Source organism: Macrotis lagotis, chromosome X (genome assembly GCF_037893015.1).
Source record: "Macrotis lagotis isolate mMagLag1 chromosome X, bilby.v1.9.chrom.fasta, whole genome shotgun sequence".
Classification (NCBI taxonomy): domain Eukaryota; kingdom Metazoa; phylum Chordata; class Mammalia; order Peramelemorphia; family Peramelidae; genus Macrotis; species Macrotis lagotis.
The window spans coordinates 280,594,212-280,613,975 of record NC_133666.1 but is presented as its reverse complement, the minus strand read 5'-3'; the positions used below and the strand labels follow the sequence as shown (position 1 = coordinate 280,613,975).

Below are 19,764 nucleotides of genomic sequence, written 5' to 3'. Positions count from 1 at the left end.
AACATGCCAGAAATGCCATAGCTAAATTACAGAGTTATGACATAATAATTACAATTCTTTCCCTCCCTAAATGCCTTGGTTGAGCACAACTGATAGTAAGGTTAAGGCTTGGGAGCGCTCATCCTGGGAAATGGCCTCACTTCTTTTCTTCCTTTTTTACCTCACAATATTCTAATACTAAGTAACAGAGTTGGAAGTCAAAAATAATCTCTGTTAGATTTTGTAGCAGCTAAAAGGTGTGTGGGATAGAATGCTAGTTTCTGAATTAGGAAAACCTTATTTTGAATCTTGATGTGTATTTTCTCTTTTGTCTAATCTCCAGTTGTGATGACATGTCTTGCCATTGAACTTTGATGATTCTGGAGGAGAGACTGAGACTAATGACTCTGCACAGTTATCGCTTCACTTAAGTCCAATTCACTTGCAAGTCAAGACATCATCCTCCTAAAGTCATTGGTCTTCTTTGAGGATGAAGAATGAACAACAATCTAGTTTTATAAATTTACTCCTTTCTCTTCTAAATTATTCTCTTTCCAGTTTTTCTCCTCAGATCTTTTATTTCATTTTTTAATCTCTTGCTTCATTTACTCTAGATATTTATATAATCTGTGTAGAAAATTCATTTTTTAAGTTTCTGCTTAAAATTGCTATTGTATTATCTTTTTTTCTTTGGGGATAACTATAGATTTGCATTATAGTTTTAATACCGGTCAGTGTTTTCTTTGATTTATTCATCTTTACATTTGGATTTCTGAATTGAGTCTTTGTGCTATTACAAGTGTTTTCCCCTTTTGTGCTTTTGAGCATAATGGTTAGCCCTGTTTGCTCTTGCCCTGGGACCTCTAAGTTCCTACAGATCTATTGTGGTTGCTTCTGTTCTCCAAGGATTCCTCTTATCATTTACCAGTCTTTTGGGATTTTCTTCTTTGGAATCCTCCACTCATAACAGAGAGCAAGGAAGTTTACTGTGTCTCTAGTCCATTGTTGAGTTGGGAGGTTATTGGCTTATTTGTCACATTGGTCTTGGTATTGCTATTGGAACACTTTTCTAATGTCTTTGAGCTGCTGTCTGAATTTTTTTGTGAAATTATGAGGTGGATGAAGTGTGATTTCAAATGGCATTTTTTAATCATTATTTGGTTAGGTTCAAATTCCAGGTTTTGTTGAAGCAAGTATTGGAGAAGCTGGGCAGCCTTGCCCTGTTCCAACAGTCCTCTTAGCTGAAAGTGCCCCATCTTCACACTTTTTTTACTGGCTATTCCCTATGAGTGGAATATTTTTCATCCTCTCCTTCATCTTTTGAAATTCTTACTCTCCATAAAAACCCAGTTCATAAGCACAGAAGTACTTACATGAACTGGTGCTAAGTAAATAGATGCAAGAAAACAATAAACACAATGAATACAATGTAAATAAAAAGAACAGTAACTCTAATACATTTGACAATGAACATTGTAGTTGTACAAAAAACAAACTTGGCCTCAGAGAAGATATATAAGACACTTTCCTGCAACTTTGTCATTTTGCAGAAATGAGAAGTCTCATTACTGCAGAATAGTGAATATATTATCACATTTTTAATCAATTTTTTGAATTTTTTCCCTTTGTCTTTTTTTAAAAATCATTTTCTGTTATTTTTAAAAATCTTTGGAAAGGAGAAGGAGAGAGATGGGGGGGGGTTAGTAATGTAAAAGCAAATTATATTAATACAAATTTAATTTTAAAAAACAAACACCTGTTCAGGCATTACCTTCTACATCAAACCTTTTGTGGTCCCCACAACTGTTAGTTGACATTCTTAGCCAGATTATCCCCTATGCATTTTGTGTATAGGCTGTATATTTTTGTACAGAATTGTAAGTTCCATGAAGTCAGGAGCTTTTGTTCTTTTCCTTGTATTTCCAGTGAATAGTTCATTTTTTGTTGTTCTTTCAATTCAATTGTGTCTGACTTTTCTTGACTCTGAACCATGGTGCTATAATACTGCCTATGGAGTTTTCTTGATAAAGATACTGGAATGATTTGCCATTTCCTTTTCCAGGATTTAGCATGTGATAGACACAGTAAATTCTTCTTGCTTGATGTTCTAAGATTGAAGGAGTTTAATTCTTTGCCATTGTTAATTGTACATGAAATGTACAATGAAATGTACAATTACTATTATTGCTTATGATTTTACTAAATAGTCATTATATATGTCAGTTTTCCTAAACATGAATTTACCTTGTTAGCAAAAAACCCTCAATAATGCCCTAAATTGGGAGAACTTTTTGACAAATGGATTATTTATTAAGCTATTATGCTTCCTTTTCTATGAAAAGTGATAGATATATATGATTGGAAATGAGATGGACTGATCGCGTAATGAGATTGAAAGAAAATAAGCAACAATTTGAATACACTGGAACACCCTGAAATAATAAAAGAACAGGGAGAAGGTCTCAGGTGCATTGGAGTGGATACTTCGTTGAAACTTTATGTGAATAAATGGACAAAAATTGTGTCCTGATGATTTGTATCCTGATTTCATAGAAGTTATATGTTAGCCAAGGCAAAATAATATACTTTTAAAAAAGCTTCCTTAGAGGGCGGAGCCAAGAAGGCGACAAGAGCAGATTGTATCTTAGGCACTCTCTCATAAATCTTTGAAACTAAGGACTTTAACTAAATTTTTGAGAGACAGAACCCACAGAGGGACCCAGTGAGGCAGTTCTCCTACTCAAGGTAACCTGGAAAAGAGCAGAAAGGCTCTGCTCCCCGGGGTCGGAGGGGTGGCCTGCCAGAGCGAAAGAACTTCAGCCTCCTGGAGGCAGCCCCAGGGCGCTGGGAGCTGCAGCTCACAGCAGTGGGGGAGTTTCCTGAGCTATGCCCTGGGGAGCACTGGCCACAAATTGGGGGAACAGCAGGGGACCTCTGCCAGAGCAAGCACATGAAGTCCAGCCCTCAGGGCACACAGCTAGCAGAGTGGCCACTGCATTCCAGATCCAGGAAGAATAAGCAGGTGGAGCCCTTTAGCAGGAGCCCCCAAGGCATGAGCCCATTGAACTGAGAAGTGAAGAGAGACTGCAGAGCTCTGTCCTCTGCCTCTGGAACGGGACTCTGGGGCTCTGAACACATTCAGATCCAGATCGCAGTCTAGGGCCCCCCCCCCCACCTCAGCCCTGTAGCAGAGGGGGGCACATATGGTCATTCACAGACCAGGAGGGAGGACAGAGCCTCACACACTGAGACCCTTGTGGGAGTGTCCCTAAAGCTCAGGAAGCATCCCAAAAACAGGCTTAGGCTTGGAAAATGAGCAAGCAGAGAAAAAAAGAGGAACACCATTGAGAAATACATTATCTATGACCCCCAAGAAGGATCAGTATACTCAGTCTGAAGATGAGGAAACACAAGCTCTTGCATCCAAAGACTTCAAGAAAAACAGAAATTGGGATCAGGTTATGACAGAACTCAAAAAAGACTTTGAAAATCAAATGAGGGAGTAAGAAGAAAAACTGGGAAAAGAAATGAGAGAGATGCAGGAAAAACATGAAAATGAAGTCAGCAGCCTAGTCAAGGAAATCCAAAAAAATGCTGAAGAAAATAGCATGCTAAAAACCAGCTTAGGTCAAATGGATAAAACAGTTCAAAAAGTTATTGAGGAGAAGAATACTTTAAAAAGCAAAATTGACCAGATGGAAAAAGAGATAAGAAAACTCTTAGGAAAACAAATCCTTCAGACAAAGAATAGAACTCGGGGAGATTGATGAATTTACGAGAAATCAGGACTCATTACTTCAAAATAAAAAAAATGAAAAATTAGAAGAAAATGTAAAACATATCATTGATGGAAAACATATAAAGGTAATTTAAAAATTATTGGAATATTTGAAAGTCATGATCAGGAAAAGAGCCTTGACATCATTTTCAAAGAATTAATACAGGATAATTACCCTGATATCCTAGAAGCAGAGGGCAAAATAGAAATGGAGAGAATGCACAGATCCCCCCAAGAAAGAGATCCCCAAAAACTAAACCCCAGGAATATTATAGCCAAGTTCCAGAACTCTCAAGTCAAAGAGAAAATATTACAAGCAGCCAGAAGGACACAATTCAAATATCGTGGAGCTGCAGTCAGGATCACACAGGACTTAGCAGCAACTACATTAAAAGCTCGCAGGGATTGGAATATAATATTCTGGAAGGCAAAAGAGCTTAGAATGCAGCCAAGAATGAACTACCCAGCAAGGCTGAATGTCCTCTTCCAGGGAAAAAGATGGACTTTCAGTGAACCAGGCGAATTTCAAATGTTCCTGTTGGAATGGCCAGAGCTGAACAGAAGGTTTGATCTTCAAATACAGGACTCAGGTGAAGCATAGAGAGTGGAGGAGAAGGGGAAAATATGAGGGACATAATGATGATGAACTGCATGTATTCCTGTATAGAAAAATGACACTGATAATACTCATATGAACCTTCTCAATTAACAGAACAGGTAGAAGGAGCTTTTATAGATGAAGCACAGGAGAAAGCTGAATTTTAAGATAAAATAATGGTATAAAAATGGAGTCAATAGAAAAAAGGGAAATGTAATGGGAGAAAGAAAAAGGAGAGGGGGAATAGGCTGAGATAATTTCATATAATAAGATTTTTCTTTAGTACAATGAGCTATTGCAATGATATGGAAGGGGGGAAGACAAGGGGGGAATGAGGGAATCTTTGCTTTCATCAGAGGTGGCTAGGAGAGGAAATAGCATATATACTCAATGGGGTATAGACATCTGGAGTAAGAAGGAGAGGGGGGGACAGGGGGAAGGGGGGGGATGTGAGTGATGGAGGAGAGGATGGACCATGAGGGGAGAGTGGTCAGATATAACACATTTTCTTTTTTACTTCTTGCAAGGGGCTGGGATTGGATGGCCTGTCTGGGACTATAGGGCCAGGTGGATGCTGGGCCTAAGGGGTGGTATGGGGGTTCGGGGCCTCTTGGCCCCAGGACCAGGCATCTGTCTGCTGTGCCACTCAACTATCCTACAGCAGAGTCAGTGAAAGGAGAGAGAAAATATAGTACAAGGTAGTGGAGAAATACGAAAGGAAGGAGTTGTGATCAGCAATGGCAATGGTGGAAAAATATGGAAGTAACTTGGACTTATCATAAAGAATGTGATCCACCCACGACAGAGTTGTTGGTGTTGGAACAATGACTGAAGCATATTTTTTATTATTATTGTTTTTTGGGGGGTGCAGGGCAAATGTGGCTGGGGGGCCTGCCTGGGGGGCCACATAGCAGGCTGATCATTGGGTGTCTGATTTGGACCTGGGTGCTCCTGGCTCAAGGGCCAATTCTCTGTCCGCAACCCAGCCACCCCTACTATTATTACTATTTTATTTTATTTTGGGTCTTTTTTCTTCTTTTTTTTGGTTTTTGCAGGACAGTGGGGTTGGGGTGGCTTGCATGTCACACGGCTGGGTGATCATTGGGTGTATGGGGCCGTATATGGGCTCGGGTGCTCCTAGCTCCAGGGCTGGTGCTCCATCCATTGCGCCACCTGGCCATACCTGCAATTATTACTATTATTTTTTTTAATTTTAATTTTTTCTCTGCCCTTTATTGCTCAAGCGAGTCTATATTTTTTGGGGGAGGGGGTATTTTGTTTACTCTTAAACAAGAATTTTTTTTAATGTATAAAAACATTTGTACAAAATGAGAATAAATAAATATTAAATATTTTTTAAAAAGCTTCCTTAAATGTTGGAATGTTAAAGTTACCAGAGCTGTTTATTTAAAAAGATATTGACTTTGGCTGATGGGACAAAGGAGTGAATATTTTGGTAGGGCATGGTATTCTCTATGAAACATAATCAAATAACTTGTCTAGTAATTTGTATATTCAGTAGTTTTGTACTAAGAAACAGTCTCAAAAGAAAAGTCCAAAGAATAGTAGACTGGGAATTGAAAATAACAGAGTAAACACTTAATAATTGTGTGATTTTGGATGAATCATTAACTTCTCTAAGCCTCAAGTTTCCTTATCTGTAAAATGGGAATATTAGCACTTTTCAGGGTTATTTAAAAATTCAAATGAGAAAGTATCTATAAAACACCTTATAGACTTTAAAGCACTATATGTGCTAGCTATTTTTTGTATATGTGCATATACTTTCATCCTAATTTCCTCACATTCAGGACCATCTCCAGTCATCCTAATCCATTTCTGGCTATTGGACCCATATGGTAGCTTCATATGCAAATATCTCTTTTATTGTACTGTAATGGAAACTACTGTTTTATTCCATGACTTTAAAATAAAATAAATAGAAACTTAAAAAGAATACAAAATGGGGTCTTGTAAACTCAATCCACTGAACAACAACAAAAATAAGTATAAATATCTATATGTGTGTGTTTGTAATATATATATATATATATATATAATATAAACATACATAGACACACACTTGTCTATGAATATATACATATATATGAACCATTTTTGTTATTTTGTATAATTTGGCATTTTCCAACTTTGTTTTGATTAGTTGATGACTGACTTTTTTAACCAAGGGAAAATTTTAAAATTCATGGATCATATTATCTGTAATTCTATTCCTCAAACTTCTTATGTATATAAGAAGATTTTCCTAAGGTTTGGTACAGTTTTGATCGAGTTTTACTTCCAGGTATGAAATCTGATGTACTTGTAAAATCTATTTTACTAGTTGTCATTGGCTAAATGGTCATGGCTGCTGCTTCTTAGGAAAATGAAAATTCATTTTGGGAATGATTCTGTATATATAATAACTTGCAAACTGAATAATTTCTCTTAGATATTATCTAATCTCTAGACCACTAATTATCCACTTTTGCTTTTAATTTTGATTGCAAATTGTCAAAATGGGGTATAATACACCACCATCAAAACCATCTTTTTTAGTTTAATATAAAAATACAGAATACTAATCTTGAACCTTTAATATAGGTTGGCACTTTTCAAACTGCTCAGTCTTTATATATACTTTTTAAGATTATTAGAGTGTTATAATTGTTTTTTTGTGGTTAGATTGAAATCATATAATATATATATATATATATATATATATATATTATTTTTCAAAGTAACTAGTTTAGCTTTTACCAAAAATCCATGTAATTTAGTTTAATGGTTTACATTAGCTATTTGCTGCAAAAAAGGTAAAAGAATATTGTCTAAGGCTAATTGTCCTTTGTTGTTCTCTATCCAGATTTTTAATACTGCATGAATGAAAGTCACATGCAGCCCCCTTTTTCTTCAGCTCAGGTATAATGTTTTATTTCAGAGCCACACTTACAGAATTATCATTTGGCTCTTTTTGTTCTTTCTAGGTGTTTTTTCTTTCAGTCTTTTTCTCTTGTTGTATTCAGTAATAAATTGTTTTGATTTTGTATTTTTCTCCTTCAGGTATCGGATCAGGAATCAGCTTTCAGTTGAAAAACCAACATAAATTCAATATCCTGGTATTATATTCAACCACTAGGTAAGGCTACTTATGTTGTGGTCTGCCTGGGATCTTGTTTGAGGCATTTTTATGGGTTAGGGCCCTTTTGAATTTTTGCTTGTGTGTTTTATTTAAAAATTTTTCTCTTTTAGAAAGGAAAGGGATAGAGCAAGAGAAGAGCAAACAAGTGCAGTCAACAAAATATTCAACAGGCAGGTTCCAGGAAATGATGAACAGAGGAGCCGATACAGTGTGATTCCACAAATTCAGAAGGTGTGTGAAGTGGTGGATGGGTTCATCTATGTTGCAAATGGTGAAGCTCACAAAAGTAAGCATTTTATTATTTAAAAAAAATCACATTGGCCATTTTATTGTTTGCAATACAAATGGGAAAATGTATTTTTTAAATATGGCTTTCTTAAGAGTGACTGTTTAATTTGGATGATGTGATTATGTGGTAGTCTATTAAACAAAGTTATCATTTAGTACTACTTCTGAAGTGAGTTTTATATAGATTCTCTTATTCAGATAATTTTGACCAAGAATAAAATCCTATGTTTACTTTTTTAAAAATCACCTAAATAATAAAGAAAAAAATGGGAATAGAGCATTGGCCCCAATTAAGAAACTTTGTTGTCTGTGTAATCTAGATTTTCTGTATAATTGTGAGCTTTCCCTTTTGTATTGTGTAACTCTGACAGAGTGCAGATGACTTGGGGCCAGTACATTAATTTCCTATTTAGGTAAGGGAAAGGGGAGGTAAAGTGGAGGGGGCGGGGAGAGAACTTATGATTTCATTGATAACTGAATTCCTAGACAAGAAAATTCCCTCTCCCATTATAGGTCAATGCCTTTTTTTTAATTTAGAAGCTTAGGGAGTTGCCTAGAGCGATGAAATATTAAATGACTTCCCCTTTTTTTATTTCAAATTTCGGAGGTCTTTTTTTTTTAAACAAATACTTTTTAGCTCTTTACCAGCAATAGACTAGAGATTTTGAGAGAGCTTGCTCATAAGAGATTAATGAAAACAGTAAGTACAAAAAAAATAGAATATATTATGATAGCTTATATACCTAGTAAAGGAAGGAATTTGAAAACTCTAAAGTGCTGTATAAATGTTAATATGTTTGGATAATAGAATTGAGCTAGTCTCTAGTAGAAAAAATTATGGTAGCATTTTATTGTTAAAGAAATGCTTTATAAATATTTATGGTCAGATAGTTACCATGTAGAGACAAAGTTATGTTTATATAATTACCCTAGCTTAATTGCTAATGTCTACAAAATGACTGAATTAGCATTAAAGTTTATCTAATTTGGCCATAAAGATAACACTCCTCTCCCCAGTTCTTTTGCAGCTTGAACATAGACTTTACTGTTCTTTAGTCTGATTTTTTTAATTTATATTTTGGGAGGTATATTATGATTTAAGTGGAAAGAGCCCTGAACCTGAGTCAGAAAACCCCATATTTGCTAGATGTGTGACTTCAAGTCTCTTCACCACTCTGAACCTTTTCTATCAAATCAGGATCACAGGGTTTTTGTGAGGAAAATACTTGGTAACCTAAAACATTTTATAAAATGTATTTTTTTCCTATTATTGATTGTGAATGGGCCAGAGCAAACAGTGATTAGATTACTTCAGGAAAGACAATTTTTGTTAGGACTCAGCTTAAATGCCATATTTTTCCACAGCCTTTCTGGACACCATCATCCATAAGTGATGCCTTCCTCCTTTAAACCTCTGTAGTAATTAAATCAGTTTGTTTAACTCTTAGGGAACTTCCCTCATATTGTCTCATATGTAGTTAGTCATGTACATGTTTTATGGTTCCCATTAGATTGTTGCAATCAGAGACCAAATATCTTTGTTTTCCCAATACAAACCTAGTACAAAGATTTTTGCAGAAGAGAGACTCTCTACTTGGTAGTTTTGTTTTTTTTTAAAGAACAGCTTCTGTGATTTGATCTATGAAGCAGAGAGGTGAACTGATTGATTTTTCAATGTTCCTTCCAGTCTAGGACTATCATATATAGACAGCCATCAGTTTCCCCAGTATGTTGAAACCTAAAAGGGAAAATGAACTTAGTATGCTTCAGGATCCAGAGCCATGTCTGCTTTTGTGTCCCCTGCAGCACCTTCTAGGTGCGTCTCACACAGTCAGTTCTTGATGAGTACTTGATGATTGAATGACTGGCATTATCCTATTCATTAGTTGAATAACATCAAAGCTGATGTTTAATTCTACTTCATTTTTGACATATGAAGCTGAACAGTCAAAAGAGAGAAGGAAGAATGAAGGCAAATAGAATAAAATTATAGCATTAATACTGGAAGAGACATTGGAGATAATCTAGGTCAAGAAATATGAGACTTGGAAAAGTTGTGCCTGGTATGAGGTTATAGAGCTAATTAATAAGTGCTAAAGCCAGGAATACATTAATATCTGATTCCTAATCCAGTATTCCACATGAGAGAGAATAAAAAGAAATGGAAAAAAAAAATGAGTGGGTAGCCTAAATACTCATGAGCAGCAAAATTGTTCTGTATCATTGAGGTCAGGGAAAATTGAAATTGGTTATAGTCTGTGTCTTTAAAATGATGAGAAACAACTATAAGGAATTTGTGAATGACTTGAGTATTAGATTATGAGTTCTTGAGACTGTTATAATTCTAGAATTCCTCTTAAAAACTTAAAATCACTTAATTAATCCACAAGCTTAATTAAGTTCCTAACTTATGCTAGGCAATATTAGGCTCTGGTCATAGAAATATAGAAAGATGAAGCAATACTCTGAAGTATGCTTAGTACAATTTTTTTCAGAATAGCAACTGAATTTAGAAAATGAGTATGGGGGCGGCTAGGTGGCGCAGTGGATAAAGCACTGGTTCTGGAGTCAGGAGTACCTGGGTTCAAATATGGTCTCAGACACTTAATAATTACCTAGCTATGTGGCCTTGGGCAAGCCACTTAACCCCATTTGCCTTGCAAAAAAAAAAAAAAACCTAAAAAAAAAGAAAATGAGTATACTTTTCATAAATTTTATGTAATTGTGGTCACTTTTTTCCTCTCACAAAAAAATGCAAAATTTTCTTCTTATGTTTTTTAGTACATGAATGGCAAGATGAATTTTCTCACATTACAGCAATGACAGATCCAGCCTTTGGCTCCCCAGAAAGACCTTTGCTGGTTTTATCTTGTATTTCTCAAGCCACTGTGAAAAGGATGCCCTGTTTTTATTTGGCACATGAGCTGCAACTAAATGAACTTCAACTACCATGGATGGTAAGTTCTCACTTTTTTTCTTATTCACTTAGTTTTTCTAACATTTTTCTTTAGTAGAATAGCCTACCAAAGTCAGTCATAGAAGTCAACAACTACAGAATGCTTTGGTAATTTGGAATCCATAAAAATTAGTTTGAAGTGATCAACTGCTAATGTTTTTCACTAGTCTTCTATCCATATTAGAGTATAGGAAAACAATAAAATGGCAGTTCAGTTCAGCAAACATTTGTTAAGTGGCTACTTAATATCTATGAAGCATGTTTTAGGCTCTCAAAAAATGTAGATACCTTTGTTGAAAGTAATTGTGATTTCATTAGCATAGGGAAGTCCAGGTATGGAAACAACCTCTGCCAATATACATTATAACCCATCTATGTCTTAACAGGTCACAGGATCATAGAGTTGGAAGGCACTTGCTTTCATTTTAGTCCAATTCCCTCATTTTATAGTTATCTTAGAGAATTGCCTTAAGCACATGGAGTTTATGTAACTTGTCTATTGTCATCCTGCTAGCAAATATCAGAGGACACAATCATAGGATAATCATTTTGTTTTATCATCTTCATCACTGGAATTTTTTCATAAGTAATACACTGTTTTGTTAAAAGCTCATACTCCATAATATTGATGGCAGTATGGTTTGGGGAAAAGAAGTGTTAGATTGGGAGTCAGAGTACTTATATTCAGATCACAACTTTGTCAATTGTAACTTGTATAACAAATCACTTCATTTTGTTGGGCCTCACAGTAGTTTACTTATTTGTCATAAAAATACTAATAAGGAAAGAGTTGGACTAGATGGAATCTGAGTTTCCTTCTAACTCTGTTCTAACTGTATTCTTTTGTTTTCTTAGGTGTTTTTTGGGGTTTTTTTGTTTTTTTAGTTTTTGCAAGGCAAGGGGTTAAGTGGCTTGCCCAAGGTCACACAGCTAGGTAATTATTAAATGTCTGAGGCCAGTTGTGAACTCAGGTCCTCCTGACTCCAGGGTGGGTACTCTATCAAATGTGCCACCTAGCTGCCCTCCTCCTTCTAACTCTAAATCTTTAAACCTTGTATTTCTTGTGACAGTTGTGTGTATATATATATATATATATATACATATATATATATATATATATATATATATATGTATATATATATACATATATATATATATTAGAAATGAAAGTATCAAAAATACTTTGGATTATTTCATTGGTGCAATGTCATATTTCTTAATAGCTGCAAGCTTTGATTATTTTGAATTCAAAATGAATCCCTTTGAATAATTTTTCTTAATTTAAATAAACTAATAATGACCTAGAAATTTAGCAATGATGTGCTCCTTTAGTGTAATATATATATTAAATTTAATATTTATTTATGACTACAGTGTAACTCATTATCAATGAATATAATAATAAAATTTAATAGTGTGACAAATTATAATACAATGAGTATTATAATATACAACTTTCCTTTTTTAAGCAAAAAATTAAAACATACCATTTTTAATGATACTAGTGTATCTACTATCTGATTTGATAGAGGCTATAATGATGCAAAAAATATTTTCAAGATGTTCATCTGAAATTTTTGTTCTATTTTTACTTTTTGTATACATTATCTATGTAAAAAGTTGCTCACAATTATACATACTCCCATGTTCATACTTCATGTTCGTGAAATGTTGGATATTTTTCTTTTGACAGGTACAACATAAAAGTCCAATAAGAATCTTAAGTAAATTTTTTTTAAGTTGCATATCTGATTGCAATTCTATGCATTCTAATTGCAGGTTTGTAGGCAATGTGTTGATGTCAACTGAAAATGGAATAGCAATGCAATTGGTGTGCTCTGAAATCTTGAACTACCTTCTCAAAGTCCTATGACAAAATAATTAATGTTGCATATAATAAAGTTGTGTTATAATTATGATAAATCATTTAACATTTTAAAATAAAGATCCTAATTCTTATTTGCATATCTTTGTAAAAAAGAACAAAAGAACTCCTGTAGTCTGTAAGACCACACAATATTAGTTAATGTGAAATGTCGAGCCAGGTTAGTTAAGGATTAAGTTGATCTATGGTATTGTAATATTGGTGCCTGTGCTCATTGATCCTTCATTTTCCAGTTGCAATGCAGGCAGCATGAATGGACTTTGAAGGTTTCATGCAGCCTGTGGACTGCATGTTGGACACTGATTTTAGAGGTAGTGCTCACAATGGTGAAATCACATGTCAATTGAAATATAATAGAAATTATTGTAGTACACTTCTATCTTGATAAAATTTGAGTGACCCATTCTAGGGTCTTTATTTTTCATATATTTGTGTAAATTCCAGCTTAGTTTAAGTACTAATATTTTTGAACACTGCCCTTCATTATATTACTTAAAGCAAGGGAGATTGTACTCCAGTTTTTACCTCTTCTTGTCCACTTTACCCACCATGGAAGTCAGTTGAGTGCCTCTGCCTCAGCCATTATTTGTTTTATTCTTGCAGTTACGTGAAGTGTCACAGTTCTGATACCTCAGAAAGTCTAGACCCTACCTTGATCCTGCCACTCAGAGTCCCAAACACAGTGTTTTCTCTTTTTCTCTTGATTATTGTATAAAAATATCCAGAACATGAGACCATTGAGACAGTTTTTGAGAGATTGATTTTCAAATTGAAACTCCAAACATTCTCACCCTCAATTAGAGATTCTTTGTTCTATAACTTTGAGAATATCTTTCTTTTTTTTTTTGGTCGTAGTATTTTATTTAAAAAAAATATAATCTTTTGTGTATTTTCCTAGGTGCAGGATGTAGAAACTGAGACTTTAACTGGATTTTTGAATGGCATTGAGTGGATCCTTGGAGAAGTTGACTATAAACATCCACGGTGATCCTTCTTATGTGCACTGACTTAAGGACTAAACCATTTGAAATTTGACTTTAAGGATATGATCTAGGTGTTTCTTCAAGCTTGCTTTGCCCTTTCCTTGGTTTTCTGCCAGATGAGTTTTAAATGGACTTAGCTGTAACTGCTGAGTTTTCCACAATAAATCTAGCATTAATTTTAAGTGAATTACAAAGAAAATGTTTATGTGGTGGCACCTAACTCCCTCCCAATGAATCTTTTTTGATAATTTTATTTTAAATTTTCTTATTTTACTGTTCATAAATTCAGAAATATTAGTACATTTGTAAGGGTCTTTGTTCTCAACTTTTCACTTCTATCTTCTCTTAATTGAGAGATTATAATTTTTAGGGAGTGCCTGGATTTCAAAGCTTTCTAGAGCTTTCCTGAGGATCCATAAATCTTTATCAGGGAAGGGATGCCTAATCTTTGAAGGCTGCTTGGAAATAATTGGTTGCTCTAATTACAGTGCTAGCTCTTATACTGTACTAAATTCTGTGACTTGTTGAACATTAGTGGAAACAACTTTTCTTGGCAGATTTTTCTGATTTTTTTTTATAAAGTTGGAAAGCCCATGATGTACCAAACCCACATTCTATGTGATAAATGTTTAAAATATATTCTGGATTTGTACCTGTATTATCAAACTTTTCATACAATTTTAATAGTAATGGAAATTTAATAGCATAATTGAGAACTAAGAAATGTAAAAATTTTAATAAAATTATAAATATGTTCATTATTCATACAAGTGTAATATTTAAATGTGTTTCTTATAGCAAAAAATTGGTTCTTGAAACTAATTTTTTAAACATCTGACCTAACCTCCCAAATAAATTTTTAGCAACATCACTTTTCATTAATGAGATTATATTTTGTCTGGTCAGTTTGCTGAGTTATTCAAAGAGATTTTAAAAACCCTAAGGTAGGAATATTTAGCACAGGAAATTTAATGAAAGCAGTAATTAAGATTGAAGTAAGGATAAGGATGAGAAACTGAAAAATATTCATACAGTTGTTTGGTAAATGACCATTTTGCCTAAACTCTGAACAAACAAACAAACATTCTTCAAAGGGTTTTTAATCTCTTTTGTATCATAGACTTTTTGGCAATTCAATGAAGCGGTCGCCTCAGAATAATGTTTTTGAATTCATTAAGAAAAACATACAAGATTACAATACAAATTGTATTGGAAAATATAATTATCAAATTTTATTTTTAAAAGTTCATGAAGCCCAGGTTAAAAATTCCTGTTTTAACAGTAAGATATAAAAAGGTAATTATGACATAAAGACTAGTGTAAAGAATGGTTTAAAGTATTTTCATAACTCTTAATATGACTTTTCTGCATGGTCTGCCATAATATCATTCTTTCTTTGATGTCCAGGGCTTCTCTTCCCTTTCAATCCATGTTTCTCATTCTGCATTTCCAAATCAGAATCCATTTTGTACTTGTCTTGACCAATCCCTTGTGTCTAATATAAAATCCACTCTAGTAGCCAACCATAGTTGTTGGTAGATATATCTCTTTGTCCTATTCTGTCTTCAGGTTAATCAAAGGTTTTCTCCTTCAGTATAGATCTTGTCCCTCTGCAATTTTGTTAATTGGGGAGTGAGAGCAAGAACTTTTTTTGCTAAGTGTTAAATATACATTTAAAAGTATGCCATTGATTCTAGGGGAAGCTAGATGGCGTAGTGGATAAAGCACCGGCCCTGGAGTCAGGAGTACCTGGGTTCAAATCCTGTCTCAGACACTTAAATAATTACCTAGCTGTGTGGCCTTGGGCAAGCCACTTAACCCCATTTGCCTTGCAAAAACCTAAAAAAAAAAAGTATGCCTTTCAATCAGAAAGTTGGTAAGCACTGATTTTAAATGACTGGATGCCAAATGGAATTTTTTCAAATCTTGACCAGTAATAATAGAATACTTTGAAATTTGATGAGAGTTACTGAAAAAAGAGACAGTCTTAAGTGCTTTCATATCAATTTTCATTTTTTATTTTTGTGGTATTGTCAGGCAATTAGATTGCTCTTACTATTCCATTTCTACAAATGTAAAAGCCATAACACAGAAGCTTAAATTGTTTGCTTGTAGTTGACCTCTTACCAAAATAAAATCAAGTTTGAGGCCTTATGATTCCCAGTCCATGGGTCCTTAATAGGTAACTATGGCAATGAATCCATTAAATGGCATCTGAGGTCATAGGTAGTAGTAGAATAGGGGTAGAATACCCCTCCTCTCCATATGTATCCTCTATTTTCTTTTTCTTTTCCTCTCCTTTCTCTTAATTTTTATATCTTGCCTATTTTCCCCTCTTAGTTTAACAAGAACTTAAGTACCCTAGGTACATGACCATGGAGTAACAAAATAAAACTGAAAAACAATCCCCTTTTCCCAAGGAAAGACATTCTGTTAGATACAATACAATACATATATACCCACACACACACACACACACACACACACACACACACATATATGTTTTTACATACATCTATATATTCCTCAGACCTCATAGTGAAATTCTCTAGTGTTAATCCTTAAGGTGCAAAAGTTAGTAAAATCTTTACTAGATCATGCTGATACAGATAAATCTTATGACATTTGTTCTTTTACTTTCAGCAAATGTTTTGATAACTCTTTAGTCTTAATAAAATCTTTAGTCAGTATCTTACTCTATAGATAAGAATCTTATAATGTATATTAGGTGAAAGTGATTCCTTCAATATTTCCCTCTCCTCCCCAATTCAGAGTCCCTGTCCTTTATTAAATAAAAAAGAAAGGAAAAAAGAAGCATCCAGCACATTAATCAATTCTGACATCATGTGGTAAATGATTATTTCATAGCTAACTAGTTGTTATTAACTAACCCTGTGATTAAGTGGGTCATTAGCTTTATTTATTTATTCCATAACCACATACCACCCTAACCACAGATTGATATCTTGCAAATATGGTCATGGAAGAGAGGACCTAGATCAGATGGATCTAGGTGAATTTATCATATCAGGAAAAATAATTCAAAGCTCATCTCCTTGTTGCAGACAAAATCTAAATACACATCATAAGTAAATCAATCATGATTAATAATTTACTTCTTTCTTAGGTGTCCAACTGGAAGTCTTTATTTAACAGAAACATTTAATTAAAATAGGCTCTTCCTGAAAGAAATTTTAATGGGGGTAGTTATTTTAACATACTTAGGAAATGTCTAAAAGAACATAATTCTCTCAGCTTAATCTTAAAATGTGATTTTTTATCATGTTATTTTACCTTCAAAATTCTAGGTGATTCTCCACTGCCAGTGGAGACCTGGGTCTTTGAAAAAAATGGATTCAAACTTAAAAGTGGCTTTTACTAGGTTCCTATTATGTACTGTCTGTTATATTGTATGCTTAAGATGAAAAGTAAAACCAAAACATGTCCAAGCTAAGAAGCTTATGTTCTAAGGGGGTGGTATGTATTGGTATGCATGCATGTTTATGTATTTACTAAATCAATTCAAGGTCATGGATTTGGGGAGAAGGCACTAGAAGGAGAATCAGAAAAGTTTTCATATAGCATATACAGTCTGTAGGATAGATTGGAAAGGGGAGAGATTGAGACAAGGAATCAGGGTCTTGCAACAAACCAGGGGAGAAGCAATGAGGACCCAAAACATGGTCGTGTTTGTGTGAGTCGAGAGAAGCCAGTGGATGTGAAAGGTGTTGAGATATGGAATCAGCAAGACTCAGTATTTTAGTGGAAAACAGAATGTGACTGGAAGAATGCTCATGCTCTTGACAGAAAAAGGAAAAGTTCAGAAGTAGGACTTGGGGCCAGGGGTAGAGTAGATACTTTTATTTTTGATAAGCTTTACTTAAGGTGAGTTCCATTACAACAATTCCATTGTCTTTTGTGTTACTCCAGATTTGGATTTCTCCCTGAATTATGATGTGCTTTGACATAGAGCAGCAAGAAATACTGCTGTCAGGGTGATGGACTTTTCTTTTGGGGGGGGGTGACAATAAGCAGCCTATGCTTATTAAAGCTACTATGCATTTTGTCAAAGTAACCTACCTCTCCTCTTCTATGAACTAGGCCTAGCTCATGTCCTTACCGGCAACTTCTAATTCCAAATTTGTTTCTATCATTTATTTCTTATATTCTGGGCAATATGTGATTTTAGTTTGCTTTCATTTAGCCATTGACACATAGTCCGGTCCTCATTCTAGGAATTACTATCTATCTGTTGTAATCTTGAATTTGATGTAACTATTGCAGTATCTTTTTAGACCTTGGAACATCTATGAAATCTTGGCTTTAATAATAATAAAAAATATTTTGAGTTTGAACCTTTCACAATCTTTCACAATGACCTTCACAGGTCACAGAGTCAAACTTAGTCAAGTGTAATTGAAATACAAAGTTTTGGTGGTATAATCAATGGATTAAGCCTGGACTTGTCAGAAAGATTTGATTAGACATTTACTAATTAAGTGACTCTAGGAAAGTTTTCTTTTTCTTCTATGTCTCAGTTTCCTCATCTTTAAAGTTGGGGATATTCATCACATCTACTTCATAGGATTGCTATAAGGATCAAATTAGATATCCATGTAAGGTACTTTATAAACCTTATGACATTATACAAATGATAGCTATTATTATTTCCATGTTCAGTCAGTTAATTCTTTGACTGTAAAGATGACTTCTTTTTATTTGTTTTGTTTTTATTTTTTCCAAAAGATGGTTTTCAGCATTCATCATTTTGCTAGCTTTTTTCTACCACACTCTCTCCCTTGTCTCCTCCCCTCCCCATGCCAGCAAGCAATCTGATAGAGGTTATACGTGTTTAATCTTGTTGAATATATTTCCACATTGGTCATGTTGTGAAAGAAGAATTAGAATGAAGGGGGAAAACTATAAAAAAGAAAAACATAAAGAAGTTTTCAAAAGCAAACATAATATGCTTTGTTCTGCATTTACCCTCCAAAGTTTTTCCTCTAGATTTGGATGGCATTTTTCCATTACAGGTCCTTGATTGCTGAACTGCTGAAAGGAGTTGCTTCCACCATAGTTGATCATCTCACAGTGTTGCTATTAATGTAAACAATGATCTCTTGGTTCTGCTTATTTCTCTAAGCATCAGTTCATGAAAGCCTTTTTGGGCTTTTTGGAAGTCTGGCCACTCATGATTTCTTAGAGAACAGAAGTATCTATCATATACATAATCATAACTTGGGTTAGTCATTCCTCAATTGATGGACATCCCCTCGATTTCCAATTCTTTGCCATTACAAAAAGAGCTGTTATAAATACTTTTGTACATGAGGGTCTTTTTCATTTTTTTTATCATCTCTGGGATACAGACCTATTAGTGGTATTGCTGGATCAAAGGATATGTACAGTTTCATTGATCTTTGGGCATAGTTCCAAATTGTTCTCTGGAATGGTTGGATCAGTACACAACTCCACCATCAGTGCACTAGTGTCCCAGTTTCCCCTATCTTCTTCAATAATGATCATTTTCCTTTCTTGACATTTTAGCCAATCTGATGGGTGTAAGATAGTACCTCAGAGTTGTTTTAATTTGCATTTTTCTAATAAACAATGATCTGGAACATTTTTTCATATGACTATACATAGTTTTATTTTCTTCATATGAAAATTGCCTGATTATATCCATTGACCATTTATCAATTGGAGAATGACTTGTATTTTATAAATTTGACTCAGTTCTCAATATTTAGAAATGAGACTGTAAATATGTGTTCTGAAGAAAATTGCCTGTGAAAAGCTACATTTTTTTTGTCATAGCCTTTTTCAAAGGTAATAACCCTTGATAATCTTCCATTACTTATCTTACAATATATCTTTGCCATCACTAATTTTTTAAATTATGTAACTTTTTGGTTTCATATAATTTATATTAATTAAATGATTTGAACAATAATCTGAATTTTTCATAATTATTTTCTTTTGTTAATTGTGATAATAATCTCAACTGATTATTACCTTTAATTTGTTTCTTTTATTTTTTTGTCTGTAGAACAAACTCATATATATATATTTATCCTTCATTCTCAAAAAAAGACCACAACATCAGGGATGTAATGCCATGACAAGCATAAGAATTGGATTTGAGTGAGGCGAGG

General features: G+C 34.2%; 1 protein-coding gene across 1 annotated transcript in view; it reads left to right on the top strand.

Moving 5' to 3' along the window:
- Nucleotides 1–19,501, top strand: part of FBXO4 (F-box protein 4) — a 41,144-nt gene extending 21,643 nt beyond the window's left edge. The window contains exons 4-7 of the mRNA XM_074207136.1: nt 7,419–7,494; nt 7,608–7,783; nt 10,567–10,742; nt 13,525–19,501. Of these exons, the coding sequence (XP_074063237.1) occupies nt 7,419–7,494; nt 7,608–7,783; nt 10,567–10,742; nt 13,525–13,614 (518 nt within the window). The 3' untranslated portion in view covers nt 13,615–19,501. The remainder of the gene's footprint in view (nt 1–7,418; nt 7,495–7,607; nt 7,784–10,566; nt 10,743–13,524) is intronic.
- The last annotated feature ends 263 nt before the right edge of the window (nt 19,502–19,764 follow it).